At 35.7% G+C, this 26,525-nt stretch overlaps 3 protein-coding genes and 1 pseudogene across 3 annotated transcripts; all 4 read right to left on the bottom strand.

Annotated features, from left to right (window-relative positions):
• Nucleotides 1-525: 525 nt before the first annotated feature.
• LOC113071833 (probable polypeptide N-acetylgalactosaminyltransferase 8) lies at nt 526-4,021 on the bottom strand (annotated as a pseudogene).
• Nucleotides 4,022-5,204: 1,183 nt separating this feature from the next.
• LOC113071831 (RAD51-associated protein 1-like) lies at nt 5,205-8,602 on the bottom strand. Its single transcript, XM_026245139.1, has 10 exons — nt 8,333-8,602; nt 8,048-8,094; nt 7,818-7,959; nt 6,872-6,978; nt 6,705-6,782; nt 6,477-6,548; nt 6,153-6,290; nt 5,871-6,050; nt 5,651-5,788; nt 5,205-5,541 (listed from the first exon to the last, which is right to left on the bottom strand). The coding sequence occupies exons 1-10, from the start codon at nt 8,347-8,349 to the stop codon at nt 5,414-5,416; spliced, it is 1,047 nt and encodes a 348-aa protein (XP_026100924.1). The 5' UTR covers nt 8,350-8,602; the 3' UTR covers nt 5,205-5,413.
• Nucleotides 8,603-10,303: 1,701 nt separating this feature from the next.
• On the bottom strand, nt 10,304-11,947 carry LOC113071830 (fibroblast growth factor 23-like). Its single transcript, XM_026245137.1, has 3 exons — nt 11,665-11,947; nt 11,412-11,515; nt 10,304-10,877 (listed from the first exon to the last, which is right to left on the bottom strand). Exons 1-3 carry the CDS (start codon nt 11,903-11,905, stop codon nt 10,446-10,448), a joined length of 777 nt encoding a protein of 258 aa, XP_026100922.1. The 5' UTR covers nt 11,906-11,947; the 3' UTR covers nt 10,304-10,445.
• A 5,554-nt stretch (nt 11,948-17,501) lies between these two features.
• Nucleotides 17,502-22,173, bottom strand: LOC113071832 (fibroblast growth factor 6-like). Its single transcript, XM_026245140.1, has 3 exons — nt 21,157-22,173; nt 20,638-20,741; nt 17,502-18,774 (listed from the first exon to the last, which is right to left on the bottom strand). The coding sequence occupies exons 1-3, from the start codon at nt 21,503-21,505 to the stop codon at nt 18,598-18,600; spliced, it is 630 nt and encodes a 209-aa protein (XP_026100925.1). The 5' UTR covers nt 21,506-22,173; the 3' UTR covers nt 17,502-18,597.
• Nucleotides 22,174-26,525: the final 4,352 nt, after the last annotated feature.

The raw sequence follows: 26,525 nt of genomic DNA, 5'->3' as shown, positions 1-26,525 counted from the left end.
GTGGCACGCTTTGACGTGCTGCCAAGATGATGACAGCCTCCACTTTGAGCTTCAAAAAATGCTTTTCAGGAAACTATGGGTGAATCACGGGCTTTACTAATAGCAAAACTGTTTGACTGCTTCAAAAACAGCAACATTACCACCCCGCTACTAAAAATATTATGCAGTTTTTCCATTCTGAATCAATTTTATCGAAAATATATTATTGTCAAGGAAAGGTCAATTTGTTCGAAAAACATGGAACCTGTTTTTATCCTATTGTTAGTCATATTGTTTGCTTGGTCAGTGTCTTAGGGTTTTGATTCATTTGCTGTAAAAGGCTGTAAGGACCTTTGCTTCAAAATAGATGTAATAATTTAGCAAAGTGATGAACTGTAATGCGGTCAACAGACAGGGAACTAGGCCTATAAGCTGTGCATTTATTGAAAAATATAACTGAACGTCCATCAGTCAGTCAGAACAGACATTTAACATACCAGTAGTATAATTTGAATTTAATATAGTATAATTTATGAGATGATCAACGTATTTGTAAATTACCCGTATTCCTAATTCGACATTCTCTCCGCCGTACACCTCCATCCCTCCATCCAGAGTCCCAATCTCGCCAAAGAACAGACGATTAACCACAAGAATTCCCATCACAGAGGGACTCCTGGAGAAGAGACAGAACAGAAGGATCTTTAACACTAATTTTCGGTGGAATACAGACAGTATAAAATGTTAAACCAACAATACACACTCACTTTCCTGGCTGTGAAGGATCATTTTGATTGTACCACTTCTGTGGAATCCCACGTACATACACCAGAGAGCCCAGTCAAAACCATGAGCAGAGGCTCCATACTTTGTCACTTGCAAGTCATGGTAATTGACTTTATCAAACACCGGGCTCAGGACCAGTGTACGGTCAGCCTGGATACGTGCAAGCAGAGGCTCCGCCCTAAAAGTGAGAGAGTACTTGGGAAATATGTCATACACCATTAAACCAATAAATCAAAACACAAAATGTCAATCAAAAATCAAAATGTCTAAAACTTGAAAAAATAAAAGCCAATTCACAATATGAACAAACTATTTTGCATGTGTTATGTTTTAAGAAATAGAATATCAACTAGTCAACTAATACTTAATTCAGCCGACCAGTTTCACACCATTTGACATGGACCTCAATGTGGGCATCCAAAATAGCAACCACATCCCAGTGGCAGCCTTCCACCCTGAGATTCTGGCCTGGGAAAGTCCTTTCTGCTCTGAATGGGTCACCATCTTCACCAGGCCTGGGTGCTTCTCATTGATGGAGCTCATATAAACATGCAGCTGTGTTTTCAGATCTTCTGTTGAACAGATACATCCAGAATTAATAACTCATTTTGTGAACAATATGCCTCTGAGATGAAGGTTGGATGGGTTTTTTTTGGAGAGAAACCAAACCATTCGTGCTGTGGTCGTCCACCAGTATGATCTCTTTGAGCAGGTGGGCTGGAGTTCTGTTTGATGATGCTGCAAATTGCTCTTTGAATGACAGACAGAGCTTCATCCAGATAAATCAGCACCACGCTGAGGGTGGGCAGATTGTGGGGGTATTCACGGCCAATGCATCTACAGAAATAGATGAATGCATCAAGATGGATGTTGAATTTCAGAGCGTGTCCATAAACCGCTGAAACTCACCTGTGGTCTCGAGTGTCCGGCAGCTCCCGGTCCAGAGGCAACTGGTCACTGAGGAAGGCATTATAGCCGTATTTCTGAAAGAGATCCTCAGCCTTCCTCTGATCATCCTCAGAAAGTTCAACAGTCCATTGCTTGAAGAGATTTGAGTTTGGGAACAACTTCTTTGGGGATTTCTTCTCTGGTTTCTTTCTCATTTTCTTGATTTAAGGTTTTTATCTTCTGCAAGAATATTTCATTTTAATTATCATTGTCAACAAAAATAGCTTCAGATTACATTTAATACAAACCCACCATATTTGCACTAAGTGCAAATAGCGATAAATGCTATATAAACTATATAAAGTGAAAATACCATATTTCTTAGTAATAGATCCTATTTAAATGAAGTGCAAATAGCAGGCAATTTTTTATATGCTATTTACTAAGGTCAAAAAGCTCTATGTTAAAAATAGCAGGATTTTCTGCTATATATACTTCTTCTTGGGAATAGTGGCAATTATCTGCACCTCATAATGTACTGTAGTACATTATGAAAAAATATGCAATAACTTATTGAGTGTAAATTTTACATTTAATTAAAATTATTAAATGGATGCCACCTTATTGGAACAATATAAAAACCTCCATACACCTACCCCAACCCTAGACAATATTTTATTATCAACTTTTTAAATTGAAAATAAATGCTTTTCTGATGTGATTAGAATTTTCTTAGCATCACGAAACAAGTTTTACCTTGTTTTACCAAGAAGTCTTGTGTGATTTGCCTGGATGAATCACACGCTGGTGTATGAAGTTAGCGTAAAACAGCCTCTGCCAACAAGGCGGCCTATTTGCACTTAGTGTATAGACACTCTGTTAAGGGGCATTATACTGTGCATGTACATGTTAAACTAAAGGTGCACTCAGTAATTTATTTATTTTTCATATTTTTGATTGCACTTGTCAAGTCATATCACTAGCCTAGTAATATTAATCATTATTCCATGGAGAGAGTTGGCAAACACATTGAGATCACATGACCAGATGAAAACTTGCTTTATCTCCATAGTCCTACAGCTTTCTATACATTAATAATGGCTGACTATGAATAACACATTCAACATTTGTATGACTGACTGAAAACATCTGTTTTCATGTGACTATTCATATCACAGATAGAACAAGTTATTTACTTCCTTTGTGGAACACAAAAGAGAATGTTCTGAAGACTAAAAAATGGCTCCAGAAGGTTTTGACTGCAATGCCATAGACCATTATGATTAAGAAACATAAAGTGAAACAGTTATTAAAAGTTCACTTAAAGGTTTTTCATTATAATTCATTTTAATTGTTATTACAGGAATTTTAATAATAATATAGGACATTTTGAAGAAACTTTTTCCACTATAAAGAATCGTCTGTGCAATGACAATATTCCATGGATGTTAAAGGTTGTTCTTGCAACCAGTAAAGAACCTTTAATTTAAGACTGTTGGTAACCTTACAGTTTAAACACATATGCTTCATACATATGCTTCACCCAAAAAATGTCAAAGAAAAATTCTAAATATCTTCTTTTATGTTTCAGAAAAAAGTCAGGGTGAGTCAAATATATATATCAAATTTGATTACTTAAGATTTAGGCAAGGCCACGCAAGTTTATATATATAGCACATTTCAGACAAAATGGTAGCTCAAAGTGGTTTACATAAAAGAAAGTAAAATAATAATGAAGAAAAAAAAATAAGAATAAAACAAGCAATTTTAAAACTTTTTTAAAATTATAAAAAAAATACTTATTTAAAATGAATTTAAAACAGCTAAAAAATGATTTTACATAAAAAGTGAAAATATAGTACATTGCACAGTGCTCGTTCAATAAATGCAGTTTTAAGTCTAGATTTAAATGTGACTAGTGTTTTAGCACATCTGATCTCATTATTTAACATTAAATACTCACCCCAAGGCTATTAAATGAGCCTCTAGTTTGTCCAGCTTGTCAAGAAGAAGTTTGCTGTGTAATGAGAAGTTCTGCTGGACTTGGTGGAGCTGCTTCTCTTGAGTTTGTATTTCCCTCTTGACATAGCTCATATAGAGAAACACCACAGCGACAGACAAGACTGGAAACAAGCCCTTCACACAACTTATTCTCATGATGATCGGAACATCAAAGATCACATGAATGCTTTTCTTGATGTTTTCCGTCTTCAGGTGTCAGTTACTCTGTGAGGCTGGCACTGGTTTACATTGTTCGATTTAAGCTTTTGCGAAACGAATGTTTGCAGAGTGTTTGACACTGATGTTGGTTACATTAATCAAAAGAAAACAGGGAGGGAGAAAACCAGGACATTGAATCCTGGTAGAGTTAAACACTGGGTACTTGAAATGTTATTTAGCTTTAATTTAATGATTACAGATGGCACTTGTTATATCAGTCATTAATGCATGTAATATATATACATATACATACATACATATATATATATATATATATTTATTTAGTTTTTTTGTAAATGACCCAAATGAAGTTCACTAAACTATGAAAAGTCAAATATACTTGGCAGTGCAAAATTTACAATGTGCACTGTATTTATTCACAAAATATTGTTCACAAAAATTTTGTATTTTACAAAAACATGTAGTACTCAAAACCTTAATTAAACAGACTTGGCACACAGTATTACACATCAAGTTAATTAATGAGGGAACACTCTGGTTATGCAAACAAGACCTACAAGTTACACAGGATATTTTTTAACTATAAGATTTTTTTTGTTTGCAGTTACTCTGTGAACGAAGTGCTGATGAACTGGTTTTCAGTTTTACTTGCACAATGCTTTCACAATACATATTGCTCAAAAGAAGCTCTACAAACATAAAGGTCCACCCCATATAACTGTGGTGAGGAAAAGCTTCTCTAGTTCTCCTCTCCTCCACGCATTGCTCTTTTTAACCACTAGATGGAGGCATCACTTTCAATTCAATTAACTGAGGGATTACAACACATTAATTTACAGCAAATATAAGATGCTTTCAATACTCAAATGCAAGGAGGTTCATATTTCATTACATTACAAAAACATCTCATGTTGTGTTCAGGATCTTCTTTTTCCCAAAATTGCTAGTTAATGTTATTGCATTAGACTAGGGTTTCACAACCTTTTAATTTTTCTGATATTTTTTGGTTCTGTGGTGCTCCCAATTTGAGTTTATACATTTCTTGCTATGCTATATTATTACCAAATATTGGATTAATCTTGTTTCCTATCAATTTATACAGATTTTGTATTTCTCTTTGGAATGGATTGATCGCAGGCCTCATCGATCTGAGCTGATGCACCTAGGTTTTATCCTAATAAAGCATAATGAGAGATTTACAGACAGTTTTAAAAAAGCCCAGTGATGCACATACTATGCAACAATGAAATGTGATGCAGAATATTTGGTAAAACTGATTTTAGTATATTACACAATCTTTATTTTATCAAAAAGTGGATATTTACAAAGCTAAAACACACCATTAAAAAGACATCCATATATATCAAGCAAAACAAAAAAGGTATTTCTTCCCTAAATAATATTGTAAGTGAGGAATAAAAGGTCTTAATTCTGGACACATTTCAGTATAAAATATCCATTCTGAAAACAGACTTCTTACCATTTTTCTCAAACCATGAAAACCAAGATATGCCCCATGCACTATGAGTTACCGAAACCTTTCGATGACATTGTTTCTTTAAAACAAGCTTGTTTTAACTTAGTTTGCAGCAGCATTAGGGTGAAGGGGTTTGACTCGAGCCAGACGGGAAAGTCCTAAACGCAGTCCCTGTCCGGGAGACTTCACATGTGCATTCTGAGACGCGCCTGGACTCCGACCAACCTGACCTGGAGTTACAGAGTTATACAGAGTTTACAAGAGGCCACTTTTGCTGTTTTGAGCTGTTCTGGAAAAAATTCACAACTGCACAGTGATGGTTTGAGTCTTTGTTCTCACCAGGGGGCGTCCACTTAGGCAGTCTGGCCCCTGCAGGACTGGAGCAGGCTGCAGGTTTAGAGAGAGGCGGAGTAGTGGGCGTCTTCTTCAGTCCAGACACAGAAGCAGCAGGACTCCGACAGATCGCTGGGCTGGGAGCTGCCAGAGAAAGAGATGTTATACACCTGATATGATCTTTCAGCAGACTGCTATATTTAGAAACAGAAAATAAAAAAAATACCCGAGCTTTTAGCTTTTGAGGCTTTTGTTGGCTTTTTGTCTTTTTTTTCTGTCTTGTTCTTCGTAGCCGGTGGTGCCTTTTTTTCTGTCTTTTGTTTCAACGCCGCCTTTTTCTTTTTCACAGTGAATGTCTCGTCTTCACTCTCATCTTCTTCAGTGAAGACTGCATCACTCTCCGAATCTGCAACAGCGACAACCTTAAACAAATGGCCACATTTTTGTATCTGAAGTATGACTGAGTCTAGCCCTATAATAATGAACAGCGTGAATGTCCTCAGATCACCTGGTGTGTTCTCAAGCTGGTAGTCCTCGTCGTCTCTGTTGTCCTTCTTCTCCTGCAGTGGTTTTCTTTGCTTCCTTGAGGTTTCCTTCGGTTTAGAAACACTGGTAGGGGAGGCGTCTATACTGATCAGATTCAGCCCTGAAAAACAGGACAGTAAAAACAGGTGCATATGCATAGAAAATTACAAATTGTACCAATGTAACAATCATAGAAGTCTTGTTTTTATATATATATATATATATATATATATCAGCTTCATTGTGGTCTAAAAATAAGTAAAAAAGCTAATTTGTTAAAGTCTGACTAATAACAAACCCGCATTACCTAAACTTCTGCCATCAATGCTACAATTTGACAGCACTGGAGGAGATTCTGGAGCAGGCTGACCTTCGCCAACTGAATCAAAATCAAGGGAGTTTTCTTTAGAGTTTTTTCAATGGAAATATGTCAAATAAAGCATTGTAAATATGTATTTAGAATCAGTACAAATAATCAAAGAAGACAGAATCAGCCTGTGGCCTTGTAAAAGACAAAACAATTATTCATTACTACCTAAATGACTGCCCTCTGAAGTACAGTGTATAAGAACCGGTGGCGAACACTGAAGAGGCTGAGATCTTTCATTATCATCTGCAGAACACAGAGAGGCATAACAGTATAATATAGCTCTCTACCTGAATGAACTGTACAATGCTTCATTATGCTAGTAGTACATTCACCGGTTTTGGTTTTAGGCTCTCCGTCCTGTGTTCTTGATGTGTCCAGCAATGATAACAACAGAGCTGCCTCTAATTCTCTTTCATAAAGTTTATCATCCACAGACGTCCTGAAAGAACACAACAGTCATGAATCAATGGTGATATATTACATACATACAGACATACATACATACATACATACATTATATATATATATATATATATATATATATATATATATATATATATATATATATATATACATATATTGTTTACTGTGTTAACTCAACATTCAGACTAGTATAACTCAGCCAGTAGACTGCTTTCATTTATAAAATATAATAAAAATAATGAGAAAATTCTGATCTCTTTTCACAAACACACAGATTAAATGAATAAAACATATTAATAGAAATATAAACAAAATAATAAAAAATAGTGAAATGAAAACAAAACACTATAAAATAAAAAAATTAAAAAGAAAGAACAATTAAAAATAAATAAAAATAAGAACATTCTGATCTCTTTTTCATAAACACAGATTTAATAAAAAATATAATAAACAAATATTTAAACCAAATAATAATAAAAATGTAACTAATTAATTAAAAATAATCAAATTAAAACAAAAACAATATAAAAAACAATTAAACATTTTTAATAAATAAAAATAATAAGACAATTCTGACCTCTTTTTCACAAACACACAGATTAAATAAAGAAAAATAATAAACAATAAACAAAAATCTAAAACAAATTATCATAAAAATACAAAATAATAAAAGTAATAAAATAAAACAAATACAATATTAAATAAAAGAAGTAACAATTTAAAATAAATAAAAATTAAGAAAACATATTTTATAAAAAACTAATATATAAATTGTATAATTACACAGTATACAATATATATTTATTTGGATATTGATGAATTTGAGCTGATTGGTAATAAAGTGTTTTTGGTAACCTCTTCCTGCTTCCTGAGCTGGTTAGATCAGCGACTTCATTTGGAGATGCACTTGTAGTTTTGTGGTTTCTCGAAGAATTAGGGTCTTTGGTGGCTGTTCGAGGTTTTTTGGGAGGAGGCTTCACACATGCAAAATCTTCATCTGTCACATAAAATCGTGTAAACATTTTAAAACATTTGGCTTTAGCTCTAAGCATTTTGAAGTAATATTCTGAATGTAAATCTCTCACCATCATCATCATCTTGGAAGACTGCGTAGTTGACAGCTTTCTTATCTCTGAAGACAGGTAGAAAACAGACTGATTCAAACAAGTAACTGATATTTAAGTTTTCTGAATTCACAGTGATTGTTCGTGAAAGTATCAGTATATTAAATGCCAAAGACAAACACCTATCATGCAGATCCAACAACAAACACAGATATAGAAAGTAGCATGACAACCATGAACCAAAGTATACATTAAATGTATTTTGTAATGAAATTATGGACGTATTTGGAAAACAAACATACACACCTGGATGATCGGTCCATTCTTTAGGTCAAAAGAGAAAATAAAACGTCAAGTTATGCCCTGTGAACGACTACCGGAGATTTTTAAAAACCTTTTGTATCTAACTCACTTAAAGTTATGCTGCAGAACAACCAGCAATCATAATTTTTTATAACTGTACATTTGAAAACATAACGGTCACTTAAAAAGTCTGCATCTGTGTCATAAGCTTTATATGAATGTTGTTTTGGTGAGAGCTGATGTAACGAAACCATAAACGCAACCCGCCTGAAAACAAACGGCGGAAATCGATCTCTGAATTCACCATTTTACATTTCATTAAAACATTTTCTATCGCTGTGTTTATAGTTTGACACTACGTAGTGGATAAAATATATAGATTTTTGTCTAATTATTTAATGAAAGGAAAACCGAAAATTGTTCAACCTAGAACAAGATTTTTGTGCATTTTGCAAAGAATCTCGAATCTGCGGATATGGTTCTGCACTGGTTTAGCGTGGGCGCGGGAATACGTCACACCAAATGCTTTCATTTATAAATTATTATATTAAATATTATATTATTATATTATTAAATTAACGTTATTGTTTTTTGTTTTCAAGGTTTTATGTTGCTTTTCTAATAGTTTATACTGTCTCTCAGTAAACGACTTAAAGTCTTGTTTAGAGATACTTAGCATAGTATTGGGGGGGGGGGGATGTTTATAAGCAGATTTATAAATGTTAAAAGCAGATTAAGTCTGACTGTGATACAGGCTACAGGCCTATTATATATTTTGAGGTTTGGGGCTTTGGGGCATCCATGCATGTCTTGCTTCAGTCTAATAAATATAAATTATCCAAAATTCACAATTTAATTGTTTGTTACAAGTTATTTGCATCTGAGCCAAAAATCATGTCCTCACCCACATTCTGGATGTTTTTTACAGAGGGATTATTATTATTTTTTTACCTAAAAAGCTTTTTAAACCTAATTTTATATATATAAAAAATATTATATATATATATATATATATATATATATATATATATATATATATATATATATATATATATATTCTAGAAATGTGTGCATATTTAATTAGACAATGCATCATTTGCATGTTTAAAATAACTTCAGAAAATTTGTAATAAATCAACTGGGGATAGCTGATTAAAATGTTTACCTTATTCACCTGCGGTGTCTTGCCTTAATTCAAGACACAATCCTCAAATCAACTTGTCTAATAAATCTTCTTTTATTATAAGCAGGTCTATAGCGTCTATAGGTCTATAACTTAAAGGATGACTCTAAGCCATTTCATCCTAAAGCAGTCACCTTTGCGTTTGACATTGGAAACAAAAGGGAATGTGGAAAGGTTTATTTTTAGAGACTGATATCTCAGATTGGTTCTGAGTGTTTATTATTCGCCTCTAATGAAGGGAAAGTCAGTTTTAAAAGCGGCTAGATTTTCAGCAACTAAAAAGCGATAAACAGATGAAGTATTTGAATCAAATACTCCCTATTGAAGACAAATAATACACAAATAAATAGAAGAACATATATTCTTTAATCAATAAACAAAATTGTATTTATTTAAAACGGGTATAACATTTCACTGCATACTATCTAACACTTAAAGCAACCATATAAATACCATAAATAAAACATGTAATTATTAAATAAATAAATACATTGGCTGTTTTCCACAGGTGGTGTCCAGCACCAAAGACAAATTCATGATGATGAAAAAACGGTTTTGGTTGTTCAGGTTTGGTGAGATGCAGAGACAAAACAGCCTAAATAACCTGTAGATCTCCAGAAATAGCTACTAAAGGCTCCTCATTGGCACTGATGGTTCCAACAAGTTTCCATGGAGGAACAAAGGTTCTTTTATAGTAGAGGTTCTTCACGCTTAGAAATGTTCTTTTAATAACTTTTATTTGGGAAAAAAAAAAAAAAAAAAAAAAAAAAAAACCTTTAGCCTATTTTGGAACCTTTATTTTTAAGAATGCACACGTGAAATTGATTTGAAATATATATGTCCTTAAAAACACTTATTTATGATGAAAACGCTGGCGCGTCGGCTTTGCGCAAAGCAGCGGTTCAACAGTCAAGCCACGGAGGATCTGTAACTTTATCCGACAACTGCTGAAATCCGGGGACTGTCGGGGCTCGTGTCGTGAAGAAGATCCCACGGGTCATCATCGGAAGGGGAAACCAGATTTTCCCTGGAGATGTTTAGACCCTCTGACGGCTCAAAGTCCAAGTCCCCATCGTCCTCCTGAGCAGCTCTGGAGTCCGACGCCTCTCCGTTCCGGAGCGCGTTCAGCGGGTCTGATGGGTTCACCTGCCGGTTCCTCCTCTCCCGGTGCTGCAGGCGCTCCAGTGGAACACTGTTCTTCTCGGATAAGAAGAGAGACGACTGGGGGAGGTTTTGTCCTGCTATGAACACCTGTTTCACCCCATCCAGGTTAAGCAGTATGCCATGCTTAGTGGAGTAATACACGTCACGATGGTTTTCCAAAAGTTTGTGGTGAAAAAGACAGTCTTCCTTATTACAAACCGTCTAAAGACATAAAAATGTACAAATAGTTAGATAATGAATCAAAATTATTTGATTTATCTATAGCGTCATACTTTTTTTTACATCAATGTTTAAGCATGTAAAAAGCAAATCTGAAATCGGTTAACAAAAAAACAAACAAACAAACAAAAAAACATCAGCGTTAGGTAATTAATAGATCAGATCTAGATCTATATAATAAAAAAAACTTACTGTTAACAATTAAGAAAAAAATGTTCAACAGTGTGGGCTGTAACTTTTGTAGATATAAGCCTAGCCTAAATTTTTATTTAACCCATAACATTTAGTATGGCATCAATTAAAGTATTTCGGTTGTTTCGGTAGCCTACTCAATACTGTTGACTTGAAAAACTTCAGTTATCATTAAACTTCAGTGTTACCATTTTTAAGTCACCATTTTATGCACTGACTGCATATAACCGTACAAATATGAAGAGCTTAAATACGATTATAAATTACTTTTTATAGCCACCTTGTTTTAAACTTAAATGTTGTTTACAATAGATGAATACTTACAGAAGTGAAAAGAGTTCCTCCTGCATCCATGCACAAAAATCGGTTACTTTTCACTCCAAATATTGCCAGACGGTCTCTGCTCTCTGATTTCAATAAAATGACACCTGTTGAGCGCAGAATATAAAGAGGAACAGGCTGTGAAGGACAGTATTTTTTTATTTTTTTATTTTTTTATTCTTTGAGGTCTTGATTTTTATTTTACTGGCCTAATATCCTAAATATGGATATTAAGCTGGTCAAAAAATATACTCACTGTAGGACCCCCGGTTTGTAGTTTTGCGCACGTGTCCATTCAGGCTGATCTCTAAATAGAAGTTGTTTAAGTCCGAAGTGGTCTGAAGGTGGATGTACCTCCGCGGGTTCCCCCAATTGGAGCCCAGGAGGGGAGAGGGGTTAGGGGCAGCATCCGCAGGTCTGAATCCCTGGAGAGCCGCGATCCACAGCGCAAGGACAGAAGAGCGCAGCATGTGCAGTTTGGAAAGTGCGCAACGCATCTTCACAGAGCGCAAAGTATCAATGCGTAAAAGCAGCGTGCAGCGCTGAAGAAGTTGTGATGCGTGAAAGTTGGTGAGTGCAGCTATTTAAACGCATCCTGTGCCACTCCTTTACGCAACACTCGCCCGCAGAGCCAGAGGATGTGAGGAGGCGGATTCAACATGTCCACCTTCTGTTTGTTGTCAGGGTAATTGACTGGTAAACCATAATTGGCTTTGTCAATTTGGCACAGCTTTGGCTTTCTATGACGTCTTGGTGTCTAAACAAAACTGAAAACAAGAATGAATTTTAATAGTTTTTGTGCATATGAGAATCATTTTGGTTGTCTCCCAATGTTTCTCAAATGTTAAATCAAGCTATGGTGTATAAGTAAATATGTGCATTTATTTAGCCTATATATTTAGGATATATAGGCCTAACCTATAGAAAAAGTACAAAGCTATTACTAGGGCGATATCTTAAGACAGAAAAGTTAAAAGGTACATCTTTTTACCTTATCTACTCCACAATGTCACATATTGCTGGCCTACTTTAAAGAACAAGTGTATACTTTTTTAAAGGGTCCCCAGTGACTGTTTTGTACCTTTTTTTCTGATAATTTATTAAATGCATGATATACTGAACGGAGAGTTGGATAAAAACGTCTTTCAGACGAATATATGTCAACATAATGGAAATATAGTATGACCCCAATCTGAACTTCCTCAAGTTGGCCAGCAGAGGGAACTTGTGACTCATTCACGAACAAGTAACGCAGCAAAAATTGTCCCAACATGAGTATAGCTTATGTGTGCAACACCATTTCATTTCATTTCATTTCATTTCATTTCATTTCATTTCATATATATATATATATATATATATACAAACACAATAAATGTGTTGCAAGATAAGAGGCAAACCCACATATACCAAAAGCTTTAAACAATAATAACAAGTCTAATACACAAATATATACATAATTATAATATAAAAAATAATTAATAATTTCCATTATTCATAAATAATATTGGCTAATATATAATATGATATATCAACATACATAACAAATTAACGATTGTAAACTTTATAATATATTAAAATAATATAGTCATATTATTTATTTAAAAAAATGTTTTATATCAGGAGCAATAACCACAATTTGGGCTTGGAGAAGTAATAATTATCTCTCAAAGAGGTAAACATTTTATAACTTTTAACATTATGAAAAAAAATCCAAGGGATTTCATGTTTTGCATATATGAATCAGACAAAAACATCAAATAACCATGACAGAGAAATAAGTTTATGAATTACTAGCGAGTAGTTTATTGAACTGTTGTCATGTTGTATTCATGATCCTGTATGAGTGTAACATTCTGTTATTTCTAGATAAATAAATAAAAAATCAGTTCTGGCACACTGTGCATGACTGCTCACTGTACTTGTTACTTTGAGCATAATTAAAATGTGAAAAAATACACATGCATATGAAAAAAAAGTGAAAAAAAGTAAAGAAAATAGTTTTATTAACATCATGAATATGATTCAACTGCTGTGCACAGCACATACGTAGAAAATTAAAGGAAAAAAATATTTTTCTTAAATATATTTGTATTTATACATAACATCAGTGCTTGTTCTCAGAAACACGAGTAAATCCTCAGTTTCCTGTCAAAAAAATCTCTACAATAAATCAAAACTAAGGCAGAAGCATACAGAAATACAAAACTTTTAAACAAAGAGAAAATACAGCCACACAAAATCCTGGATTTGACTGATGTGCAAAATGAAAAGTGCTGATAATCAAAATGAATTAGAAAAAATTGAGAATAATGAGTATATATACTGTACTATTAAAATAAATAATTAAAATACTATAAATATATTTATTTTAATAGTTTATTATATATTCTTGTAATATTTTATTAAATATAATTTAGTTTATATGTATATGTATATGTGTGTATAATGTAAAAAAATAAATTAAAAAAAATAGTCAGTACTGAATTCTGCATACCATTTTTGGATGCCATTTTCAACAGAGAAAATAGATAAGTAATTACCTAGTATGCAGTGGAAAATGTGAAATGTGAAAAGAAAAAGCAGAAAAATCACACTAAATGATTAATGACACCTCACAAATACGGGGTCTTCACTGTTAACAGGATCAGCAACACACAAAGCCATTTCAAAACAAAGACTCTGCAAAGTCACGAACTTGCATCCCGTTCTAATGCCTCCGGTGCTCAGAAGATTCCCGAAACCCTCCCTGCATGTGTGAAGAGGATTCAACTGTGACAGCTTGCAGTCCTTCATGCACATACTTTTTTCTCATCCAGAGTGTACCAGGAAACTGGTGTCTATATTCTATGCCCAGTAAACATTTTTACAGCTGTTGCTATAAATCCAAGCGACATATATCAGCAGATGAGATGGCTCCCATTCCCAAATGTTCATGCACATCACTCATTCTTCACAGATTTAAGATGGTGCTGTTACAATCAGGACACAAATGAAAGAAACAGCTCATTTGTCTCCCTGATATTCTTAATGTTTCATTAGTGCTCTAGATTTTATAACACATTCAAAAGACATACTGTATTAAAATAGCACTATAGAGGTTGACTTGCAGTGTTTTAGTACCAGTCTGCCAAACCCATTACTCTTTAGTTACTAAAGTTTTACTTGCTTCTGCAAAACAAGAGCCAAAATGTTAGCTTGCACTGCCATCGTTAAATTAAGCTGTGACTGTGAGCTACTTTTCTGTCCAATAAATGTTTTTTTAATTGTTTTGCAAGTCTCACTAGGACTCACAGTGATATGAATTCTGAGGCATATAAACAGTCCTCAATGGCACATTAGAAACTTGCAAATGCCCTGAACACTGAAACATCTCTTCACAGACGAGACCCGAAACAAGCAGCTTAACAGAGGAGAGAAATGATCAGCCTTTTTTGTCTCCCTAAAGTACTGCGTCAGTCCTGCAGAGGTCTGTCCTGATAGATTCACTGCGCTAGAGGAAGGAGCCAGACCCACAAAAACTTCTTTTCATAGCAGCAAACGAGTGTGAAGAACCCAACAAGGTCATTTTACTTCTAGATTTGCCCAGCACAATCTCACTGCAATTCATAGCTGTTTTATTTATTTATTTGCCAAATTGGTGGCTAATTTTGTATTGGTTCATTTTCATACAACCTGTTGGTTTGATTTAGGAGTGAATCTTCTAGCTTCATGCTATTCCACTTTTGTTTGTACAAATTACATTAATATGAAATCGCCACCATGTAAAATATGTTTTCTCATGAGATCAAGTTGGATTTGTCTGGATTCATGGTTTGGCTTCAGATGCTTAAAGTTAACATGAAACAGTAACCAATTTTACTCCTCTATTGCAATGAACTTCTCAGTGAAAGCAGATATATAATGGGAAAAACACAATTTTAGAAACTTGATTTTAATCATGATAAGTGTCCGATTATAATTTTACTAACATATTACAGACACAAACTTTTTTTTCTTTGGAATAATGTGGATTCATAAATCGCTATAAGACCAATGCACAATAAGACAATGTAAAGAAAGTGAATAGGGATGATTCTGGTTTCACGCTGACTAAATTTTAGCCAAAATATTGTGAGAAAATAAGATCCATTTAGTGTAGAGATGCATGAAGCACAGCTCACAACCAAGCAACTTTCTGTTGTCCGGTGCAAATTCGCATAATCAAATCTGTGTGGGGAAACCAACTCCATGATTTCTTTTTAAAATGACTGGAATTCACCCAACAGAGCAATACAGCATGGATCCAAACAAATGACCATGAGACCACAATGGACTTGAGAAAAGGATACAAGATCTTGGACGGACGTTTTCGACCAGTTCAACTCCATGGCTATGACCTTGGACTAAAGTTGGATGGAAAACCATAAAGTACCCTAGCTACTACTGGAATCTCAAGGCTTCTGTGCATCGTGTCTTTTACAAGACTATCCATGTTCGAGGAAGACGTCCCCAGTGTGGCCTCTGCTCAGGTATTCACCCCCACATACTCCAAACATATTGAACTGTTTTGTAAAACAGCATCATTCCTTTGATGTTTGTACTTTTTTGGTAGTTCGACCACTAAAATGAACAACCTAGCTTATCAATTTCGCGTTGTGCTATATTATCTCCAAATAATGGATTTAATCTTCTTATCAATTTAAATTAAATTGTGCTATAGAAATAAAATAAAAACAACCAAACGAACAATAGGAATAATTGATCTGAGTTTATGCACCTCAGCTTTCGAGTGACCAGTGCCAAAGTGATCCACAAATATTTTTTTTTCTCGAAAACTGAGGTGTATAAGCTCAGATCAATGAGGCATACAACCAATCAGTTCTAGAAATAAATAAAAACCTGTGCCAATTGAAAGAAAACAAGTCGAGAAAAAGAACAAATCCAAGATTTGGTGATAACAGTGTTAATGAGAGACTTACAAGCTATTTTTAACAGGCAAGTTTTCAAAAACATTTTTGCCCGGAAATACCAAATGAGGTAAAGGTTCAAGAGCAGGGTGGGGCCACATTTTGTGACAGAAACTGATGCAAACAAAGGCAGACATACCAAAATCATAAAAAACAGTGAGCGTCCCTCAGTTTGGTAGTCACATGGTGTCTGCCCTGTAATTAACACAGAGCAGCAGCGGTGAGTGTCACTGCAATGCCTCTACAATAACAGGAAAGAGCATGACTCGACTGCCTTGACCAGGATTCACACACACACACACGGGCATCCACATGGACAGGTGCACACACATACACTCACACCAGAAGCAAAAATCAATAAACATATACAGCACATATTCCCTTGAATCAAATACCATCATTGATGGCAGTGTGCCTTTAGCAACAAGCAACAAAGCTTAGGTCTACTGGCGTTTTCAGCGCACAGTCAGTATTTACAGTATTGTCGTTGGTTTAGAAGACATTCTCATTCACAGCAACACTTAAAGCTTATTTTCAAGTGCTCTTTTTGTTCAGGCAAACCTGTGGTAAGCAATAATATAATTGAACCAGCCATGTTTAACATTCTCAGTGTGCGCTTGCATCAGTTCCCCTGTAGATTTCTCACTTTTTAATTTTTTTTCTCTCTTTCTTAAAAAAAACAAAAAAACATTTTGATTGCAAAAACAGTCTAGTTCAGAAATAAAATGTACAGCCTCAAAGCTCCAGCAGGGGTCTGACTAGAAAAGATAATAGCCCCTTTCACACATCTTTACTGAAAATTACTGGTAAATTACAATTCAGAGATCACATGGCAACTTTAAAAAAAAATACCAGTAAGTCAGTTCTAGCAGCATTTTGGTTACTATCGTGTGGCATTTTGTGTTTATAAGAGTAAAAACATGTTCTGTGTGATTATTTATTGAAACCTGTTTGGCAGGGAACATAAAAATTAAAAAGGTAATTGCAACTTTTTTTCACAGAATGTTTTCTCAAAATTGCGATTTGCAATTTTTTTTAAATCTTACAATTTTGAATTTTTTCCAAATAACATTTTTTTTCTCAGAATTGAGAAATGTTTACTAGCCATAAACTCGCTATTACGAGTAAAAACGTCTATATTATATGGGATAAAAAGATGCAATTACCTTTTTTTGTGTGTGGAGGAAACAGGTTTCCATAATAATCCTCTTACGCTTGTCACTGAGAAGTAAAAAAAAAAATTATCAAATTGAAAAGATAGTTAAACCAAAACACATCTCCACATACAAGCCAATGAAGAAAAATTACTGCGTCATTTCCGATGACTGAGTTTACCGGTAATTTGGTGCTGATGTATGAATGGTCTCTTACAAGTACAAAGCCATTGCTTACTGGAAAAGTAATTCTGGTCATTTTTACGGCAATTTACTGTGATTACCATGTGAAAGGGGCTAAAGTTACACCTAATTTCTGAGTCAACATCAGATGATGCTGAACACCAGAGATGACCAGTGTTTACGGCGTTCTCTAATTAGAGAAAAGTAAAATAAAGCGGAGATGCACACCCATCCCCCTCGCCCCTCTCTGGGACCCTTGTGGGACAGTCCCCGGGGGGCCCTGGCCAACATATCAGCCCTATTTCTGACACCCCGGGGCGTTCAGAGCATGCATGTTAAAGGGACAGTGCGTGGGAATGCCAAGGCACCTCAGCGTGACATGCAGCAAGAGAGATCAGCTTCCTTATAAGTGCTCACACAACCCACAGCATGAGAACAACAGAAAGAAAACAAAGTCAAAGATAAAAAAATAAATACCTGTTATGCTTGTGTCGGCTCAGATGGAACTAAAAATAACAAGCATAACTTCATGCATCCTTTTAAACAATCTAGGTAGCTCTTTGAGGTAATAAAAAACATAATTTCACTGTAAAAAGCAGTGGAGGACTTCAATAATCCATCCTAAAGTCTGTTTGATTCTTGGCAAGCACCTGATTACAGAAGGGAAAGCTGGGAGAGCCTCCACATCCATAATCAATCGTATATTTAAATAAAAGAAGTAAGCAGCGACGGATAACATATTCAGAGATTCTAATAAAAAGCTGACCTATCCAAATATACATATAAAAAAACAGCATAAGTACTATTTTGGTGATATTCTTGCAGTTGATTGTATGTTTGTGAGTCAGTTTTCAGCTCTCTCTGGGAGATCAGTGCAAATGAAGAAGTATTGCCAGAGTCTGCTCATATTCGAGGGAGGAAGTGGGTGACCGTCATGGCGGTGGTGGCCTTGTTGCCTCGCTTCACTCGGCCGTGTTTGCTGAGAGCGACATAGAATCCCTTGTAAACGGAGGACTCGTAGGCATTGTAGTTATTTGGCAGCAGGGTCTCCTTGAACTTGCATTCATCTTTAAAGGTAGCCTGAAAGAAAAAGAACAGAAGGAATGTGAAAACCAACATTCAGTCAGATGCATCTGTATTTAGTATCACTGAGATGATTATGATTTAAGATTTTTTTTTCATTTGAATTTTAGTTACAATCTTTACATTTTTATTTGATTTTAGTACATTCATTTAAATTAAAATGAGAAAATGTCTGTTACCTTAGTGTATATATATATATATATATATATATATATATATATATATATAAACAATTTATTTTTAAATTTGGTTGAAGTTTAAGTGATTTATTGTTTTGTTTTGTTTTTTGTCATTTTTATTCGTTTTATTATAAATTGTGTTAGTACATCAATCAAGCTAAATGAAAATAAGAAATAATGTATTATTTAGGTATCAGATGCTATTATATTTTTATATTTGTGAATAAGTTTTTCTTCTTTTTTAAATTTCCATTTGCATTTTAATTTTGGTTAAAATTTAAGTGATTTTGTTGTTTTAGGGTTTTTTATATATGGACACATAGTTTCAATTATACCTATTTCAAAATGAAAATGACAAATTTGCTTTGGCAAATAGCTGAAATAAAATAAGCTTCAGGGTTTTTGTATTTTATTTTATTTTGTTTCAAGTTACAAATATGTTTTGTATGTGTGCTTTTAGTTTTAGTTCGCTATGATATAACCCTGCACAACTATAATTGCCTTAATGACTTTTAGTTAGTCAAACATCTTGAGCAAATAAATGATGCTTCTGCTGAAGTAGTTAGTAGTTAACTCATAACTCATAAATAACAACAGTTTTGCACATGACTTTAAGTGCAAATACATAACATCTTGAACTGATCAGTTTCTCTCATTAACCCTAACAGTCAACATACTGAACAAACTTGCTAAGAGTCTTTCAGGTGAGTCAGGCTATTCAAGTAAACACTTAACCTGTAGCATTAATCTGATCCTAATACCTGAGCTAAACAGTCCTTTAAATAAAAATAATAAAAACACTTTAATGATCACTGCAAGACAGGCCTGTGGTGTCTACTTTATCTCTGCTTCTCCAGAAGATGCTCTTGAAATGCTCTGCAGTTTTTGGATAGAGCTGCCGTGCTATGGGCCCCAAAGGACCGGTGTTGCACTGCGCTTGTCACACCTGTGCCTAACTCCAGACTGCCAAGTGTATCATTTACCCTGTAAACCTGCAGACACTTTAAATCACACATCATTTGTGTAAAGAACAAACTAAATAATCACTACAGCTATTAACAGTTCAAAACAAAATATTTCAATTTATGCACACATATTTTATTGAGGGAACTTTTATATACACTCTTAACACAAAATACGGTGAATTTAGGTTAATATGTACATTTTCCCAGTTATCTCAGTGGCCTAGTTTACCAGAAAGTGTGTAAAACAAGATGAAAACTGCAATTAAGCAGAATGTGTCTATTCCTACTAATAACCTACAGCTACCAGCTGATATAAAAGAATGAGTCGTTAGTTTAGGCTAATTGCAAACAGTTATTATAAACCCCTTTACTCGTGCTTGCAAGCCACTTTGGCGCTGTGCCTGGGTCTAATGCTCTGCTTAATAATAATTAGCAAAAGCAGTGGAGCTGTGGCAAACGTACTGCTTCAACAAACCAGAGCACATTATATTTATAAGGCATGGATTTTTCAATGCAGCACACGACGTAAACACTATTATTAGTCGCGCGACTCCCTCACGTGCCAAATGCATGGTTCATGAATTACTTGAAAACGCACAATGGAAGTATCACCTGTTTAACACACACACGCACACACGCACTCGAGTTTTGGGGATGCAAAGCCTCGTCGCATATGCAGGCAGAAAGAACACGGCGACACGGCTGCGCACACCTACCGTTCCGTACAACCTTCCTCTGTTATTCATTGCGACAAACAGCTCGCTTTTCACACCGTACAGGCTAACCACTCCTCTGGCCACAGTGGAGATCTCTATGAGACCTGATCAAAAAGAACAAGCATGTTACACACAATACAGCGGCTCCGCGTGACTTACAACAACAAGGCATGCGGTGGGTGGAACCTCTGCAGGTGCCAATAGTGGATGCGCAAATAGCCACTTGCGCCAATAGGCTACTATATACATTATTGCCGAAAGACGAACATCCCTCGCACTTTTTGAGAGTCGTGCATGTACTTCTGGGCCGCACAAGGAGCCGGTGTAAAAATAAGTTGGCATCTATATCCGTCCCAGCATTCATGTCATGTTTAAGTACAGCGCAGATATTTAGCACTAGGGGATACTGCGTGTGTGTCTGTGTTTTAATAGATTTGTGTTTGCCTCCAAAGACAAGTGTCGCTTGCAAAGAATAAAAAGCTCTGCGCAATTAATTATTGCATTATTCCGTGAACTCACTGTACTGGTTCTCATTATGTACACCGTTTATCTTGCCGTCTGGGAGGACCTGAAGATGAAACCCGATGCCTACATTGCAGTACAGCCTCCGCACTCTTTTGATGCCCAGCAAATAGTCATTCTCCCAGTTCGCCTCTGGTCTCTCTCCAGAGATCCCCAGCACGGAGCGGGAGAAGAGGCTCTCCCATCGCTTCTCCAGTAAAGTTGTCCTATTAGTCCTACTCGGAAGCGGATTGGAGGACACAATCCCAACTAGGAGCAATCCTAAAAGCAGAATAGCAGTCCTTGGCCAGTGTTGCGCGTTGGCCTCGCAGGCCATACTGATGAGGAGCCTTTGCGCAATGGCCATCGGGTTTACCTTCGGGGCACGTGGTCAAAATTAATGGCACTAAAAATACCCCTCTTCTAGTTTTTCTTCCCTCGGCATGGTGGTGCAGGCTTAATTTAGCGAGGCAGGTCAGGACTTCGGGCATGCGACGGTGGCCCGAGATGAGAGCGGCGGAAGAACGGGGAGAGAGCGCGGAGACACGACTTGAGCTGGAGAAGGTGGTGATGACCATGTTTTGCAGCTCCAAAGCCTCGAGTCGTGGAGAATACCTCTCAACAAAATCCCTATCTCACCTCAGAAGCCACCCTCATCCTTATATGACATCATATTAGGGGAGGGGGGAGGAGAGAGCGGGAGGGAGAAAGTTGCGAGCGGATAGGAAGAACTGGAGAGACTGATGATGATGGGACGCTGCTGGCACTCCACTTGTGAAATGGGGGTCGCATGCTGAGCCTTATTGGACGGCTTGCGCGCGATCATGGGATGCGATGGGCACTCTGGCAGCGCCCAAATCGGGACGGTGGTCATATGTCTGACAGCCCTGTTTCCTTATTTAGAAGGATAGTATAAAAACAGTGCACTTGTCACCGGAGTGCAATGGCACCCCTGTCACAGGCTGTTTGTGCAGGAAGTTTACACAACGACCTGATTCCGGAATACTGCGCTCCATCAATGCGTGCCGATCAAAACGTTCCGCGTCTCGTGCATGGGGCAGCCTGAGGTTTTTATCTTCCGGGAGGCTGCCTCTGTGGATCTTGTGGCGATGATGCTGTGCAAAACGCACCTTCAAGAATGCTCGGACCGTGCGCAATGTCTGGACGTCAGCAGATGCTGCGCGTAGTTGCGCGGCTCTCCAGGTGCGCAGAGAGAGATTGTAGCGACTCTGTTGTTGGCAGCGTGAAAAGCGCCAATTATTTCAGTTGCCTGGTTCCTCTGGAATACGAAACAAAAATTAATTATTAATTCTAAATCAACACATATCAGGACAATGTAGCCTACTATGCCATAAAATGTGTATATAGAATTTTACTAAATCATCCTTATACTTTTACTATAATTTTGCTTACTTCCAGTTAAATCAAAACAAAGGTAAAAAAAACTAAATTTATTTTAATTCGTTACATTTTTTATTTTCATTTCTGTAAATGTATATATATTCTGTATATATATATATATATATATTCTGTATATATATATATATATATTCTGTATATATATATATATATATATATATATATATATATATATATATATATATATATATATATATATATATATATATATATATATATATATATTCACTGAGATATATACACATTTTGAAAACTTTTATCTGGTTTTATATATATATTGAAAATTCATTTATATCAATACAGTAAATTTGGACAATATAAAACAAAATACTACTCCTTATAACACTTCAACTAAGTATCCCCAGTTAGGATTGACAGCTGTGATTCAGGTTAGCTGAAGAATTGCATGTATAGCAATAAATTAAAAGTCCTGACATGAACTTTTGTAGCTGAGTAGTCATCAGCTGTCTTTAAAATGCTTACAGCTCTTGTTAAACAGTGACAGTCTAATTAGCAAAGAAATCTCAAATCAGTAGCAAAATATCCTCTGCACCAACACAAGCAGCATAATCAATATCACTGATGTCACCGCAAGGCCTTCACAAGAAATGTTTTTACACACAGTGTAGTGTATTGCTGATTTTGTCAGAATCACAATGACAAGGCTGTTTTAATAGCACACATAAATCTGGTTGCATGCATTAAAGCTGATGCACAGAACAGTGAATCCACCATGTGGCATAATTCCCACAATTCCCAAACATCCATGTTGATAAGACAGCAAAACTAAGATCAAAGCAGACATTTCACATTCAACTGTCATTGCATCTCAAGTTCAGACAGATTACAGCACACCCAAACATCTGCTGCACTTCACTTCAGTTCACCTGAGATAGGACTCAACAGCCTGTGGCTCGCTCCATGATTGATTTATAAATTAAACCGTTTCTAATGGTGAATAGGAATATATGAAAATTTTTTAACTTGATTTTTGAGGTTATAGGGAGAACATTTAGCAGCACTTTATATATTTGAAGGATATCGTCACTGAAGGGGGCTTCGTGCGAGGCGGGGTTGTCACATGAAACTGGATCCATTGCGGTTTCAAACCCTTCCAATTAGATTTTTATTAACATGGGTTTAGGTGGTATAGAAACGACAGCTGAGGAGAGCCGCCGAAATCCAGGAGAGAATTACTCACACATGACATCAGGAGCATCAGTGGACGTTTAACATTTAACACAGAGCTCAAATGGCATTCTCTATAGGACAGCAGCTGCGTGGTGGTACCCATCCACAGCCTGCTGAAGAAAACCCTGCAGCAGATGCTCTCTTTTAACTTGCATTTCAGATTGCATTGCATTCCAGCTCTTCATTAAAAACAAGCTGTGTGCCCAAGCATTAGAACAATCTGCATGATGGCACTTTGGGATAAAGAAAAAAAAAGCTGTCAGTCTTGGTGTAAAAGTGTCCAGTGGAATGGCAGAGATGGATATGAGTCAGGCCCTGTGATCTTGCTGACACAGATAATCAATAATTCAACACGGAAAAGCCTTCTGTTCACATTTTTATTTTTTCTTAAAATTCACAAAGAAACTGAATGGAGACATTTTTGCACATATTAATTGACAAATCACTTATGTAAAAATTGGCGGCTATACAAATGCTGAACACTACTGGGAAATAAATAAATAAAATCAAAGTTCATAGTATAAACTCAAATACATAAAGACTGCCATTCAAAAGTTTAGAGTCAATGAGATTTGTTTTTTTTTTTTTAAGAAAGAAATTAACACTTATAACTAGCAAGAACAATGTGAAGTTGAAGTACTAAAATGAATAAGACTAAAACTGAAATACAGCTGAATAGAAATATTAAAACTAATACAAATTCAAATAAAACAAAAACTAAACTGAAAATGTAATTTAAAATTAAACATTTAAAAATTCAGTTACAGTTTCCACAAAAAACATATTCATCAGCACAACTGTTTTCACCGTTGATAACAAGAAATGTTTCTTAAGCTCCAAATCATCATATTATAATGGTTTCTGAATGATCACATGACACTGAAGACTGGAGTAATGATGCTGAAAATCCAGGTTTGCATCACATGAAATAAATTACATTTTAAAATATATTCATGTAGAAAACTGTTCTTTTAAATTGCAATAATATTTCACAATATTAGTTTTTACAGTACAGTACAGTTTTTATGTTACAGCAATTTTAAATGTTTCAGAAACTGTTATAATATTACTGACCCCAAAATTTTGAATAGTGTGTGTGTGTGTCTAAATATACATGCATATATATATGAATATATATAGTGACCACTAGTGATGTAAAGTGGCTTCTGCAGTGAAGTTCCTGTTGTGGCAGGGATTTTGTGTGCCAGGCTGAGCTGCAAGAACAGCACTAAAAGCACAGTGTGTTCATGAGCTGACAAGAGCTCAAGAGAGAACACCTGACCCCTGCAGAGAGCAGAACTCTGCGCACACTAGCACAGCTGAAACTCACAGCACAATGACTCAGGTAAAATTTCTGTCCACCTTAAAACAGAGGTCACTTTACTTTGCTGATCAAGTTCTGAATCCAGGGATTTAGGCTTGTTTTGTTTCTCTGTTTGAGAGCCGCCTGATGGTGTCTGCCTTCTTTTTTCTAATGAGCTGAAAGGTGCAAAGTCATTTTATGTTACCATCTCACCTCTCATTACATGTGTCACTGTTTCTCAGCGTGACTCAGGTATTGAGTATGGATCATCCTCATATGCACTCTCATCTAAAAAAAGCACAACTGCCATCATCTTAACCAAAACTTGTTTGCACAGAAATGGTTGCATTACATCACTTGCCTCACCAATGGATCCTCTGCAGTGAATGAGTGCTGATAAAAACAATCACAGCAGTCCGATCCACTCCATCAGTTCATGTCTTTTGTAGTGAAAAGCTGCATGTTTGTAAGAAACAAATCCATCATCAAGGTATTTTAAATCATTATGGGCAAAACCAAGTTTATAATACATAATATTCTGTCCCCTTCTGTCCTCTCACACCCAAAATCATATTTGTTTAGAAAGTGTGCATATCTCTCTCCTGATTCAGATTAGACACTTGAAGAAAGCAATATTATGTATAATGTAATGCTATTTTTTTGTTTTTGTTGTTGTTGTTTGTTTTTGGGTGAACTATTCCTCCACAAACACCAGTAAGTACTAGAAATGGATTGTAATGATTTTAGTTTTTCTCAAATACAAAGAGACCTTGATTACCAGCTGAAGGCTATCATAAACTTTCTAGTCTAAGGGAGCATATTCCTTTTTTTTTTTTTTTTTTGTCTACGTGCCAAGCTAAAAACAAGTCAGCAGTGCAAAGTACAGGAAACTTACAATTCATTAATTAAATAATGAGCTTAAACACATACCATAAATACCATTCGATTATTGGCTATAGTCTGCAGTGCAGGATGCAGTGTGTGAATCTGACAATCTGTGCAATAACTATTATAGATCTCATTTTACTGTTAGTTTAGTCCATACAGAACAATATTACATTCATTACTATTTTTTCCATTCAAATATATTATTTGTTGTGGGCAATTTCAGATCATATTCCTCCTTAAGAACTTGGGAGCCAATTAAAATGTAAATACAATTTAAAAGAACCACTTAAGTTTTGATAATAACGTTGTTATAAAAAGTTGTTTTAAAAAGCAAAACTGCCATCATCTGCTCACAGATCTTGCCGAAATAACTTGTTTGCACAGAAATGGGCGGCTCTAAAGTGACCGGATTTGGAGGATTTCGGTCTGACGAGTGATGGAAGAAAGGCAGAATGACGTAAGGCGGAGGGTTTCTGCCGAGTCAACAAAACACAACCCCAGCGGTCTCCCAGCATTCCCTTGAACTCTACACCAGCACCGGCTTCCTCTGCCCAGCCCTGGAATGAACGGCATTCTGTTGGACATC

Source organism: Carassius auratus, unplaced genomic scaffold (genome assembly GCF_003368295.1).
Source record: "Carassius auratus strain Wakin unplaced genomic scaffold, ASM336829v1 scaf_tig00008267, whole genome shotgun sequence".
Lineage (NCBI taxonomy): Eukaryota > Metazoa > Chordata > Actinopteri > Cypriniformes > Cyprinidae > Carassius > Carassius auratus.
This window is presented reverse-complemented; position numbering and strand designations above follow the sequence as displayed.

Excerpts from the sequence above, each read along its gene's own strand:
- LOC113071831 (XM_026245139.1), bottom strand. Across the intron at positions 7,960-8,047 it reads CTTCCAAGATGATGATGATG|ATGAAGATTTTGCATGTGTG; the intron begins GTGAGAGATTTA and ends TTTATGTGACAG. Across the intron at positions 6,979-7,817 it reads AGCTCAGGAAGCAGGAAGAG|GACGTCTGTGGATGATAAAC; the intron begins GTTACCAAAAAC and ends GTGTTCTTTCAG.
- LOC113071832 (XM_026245140.1), bottom strand. The coding sequence starts at position 21,505 with ATGGCCATTGCGCAAAGGCTCCTCATCAGTATGGCCTGCGAGGCCAAC. Across the intron at positions 20,742-21,156 it reads ACATAATGAGAACCAGTACA|GTCTCATAGAGATCTCCACT; the intron begins GTGAGTTCACGG and ends CTTTTTGATCAG. Across the intron at positions 18,775-20,637 it reads GAGGAAGGTTGTACGGAACG|GCTACCTTTAAAGATGAATG; the intron begins GTAGGTGTGCGC and ends TTTTTCTTTCAG.
- LOC113071830 (XM_026245137.1), bottom strand. The coding sequence starts at position 11,905 with ATGCGTTGCGCACTTTCCAAACTGCACATGCTGCGCTCTTCTGTCCTT. Across the intron at positions 11,516-11,664 it reads TACAAACCGGGGGTCCTACA|GTGTCATTTTATTGAAATCA; the intron begins GTGAGTATATTT and ends TGCGCTCAACAG. Across the intron at positions 10,878-11,411 it reads GAGGAACTCTTTTCACTTCT|ACGGTTTGTAATAAGGAAGA; the intron begins GTAAGTATTCAT and ends TTATGTCTTTAG.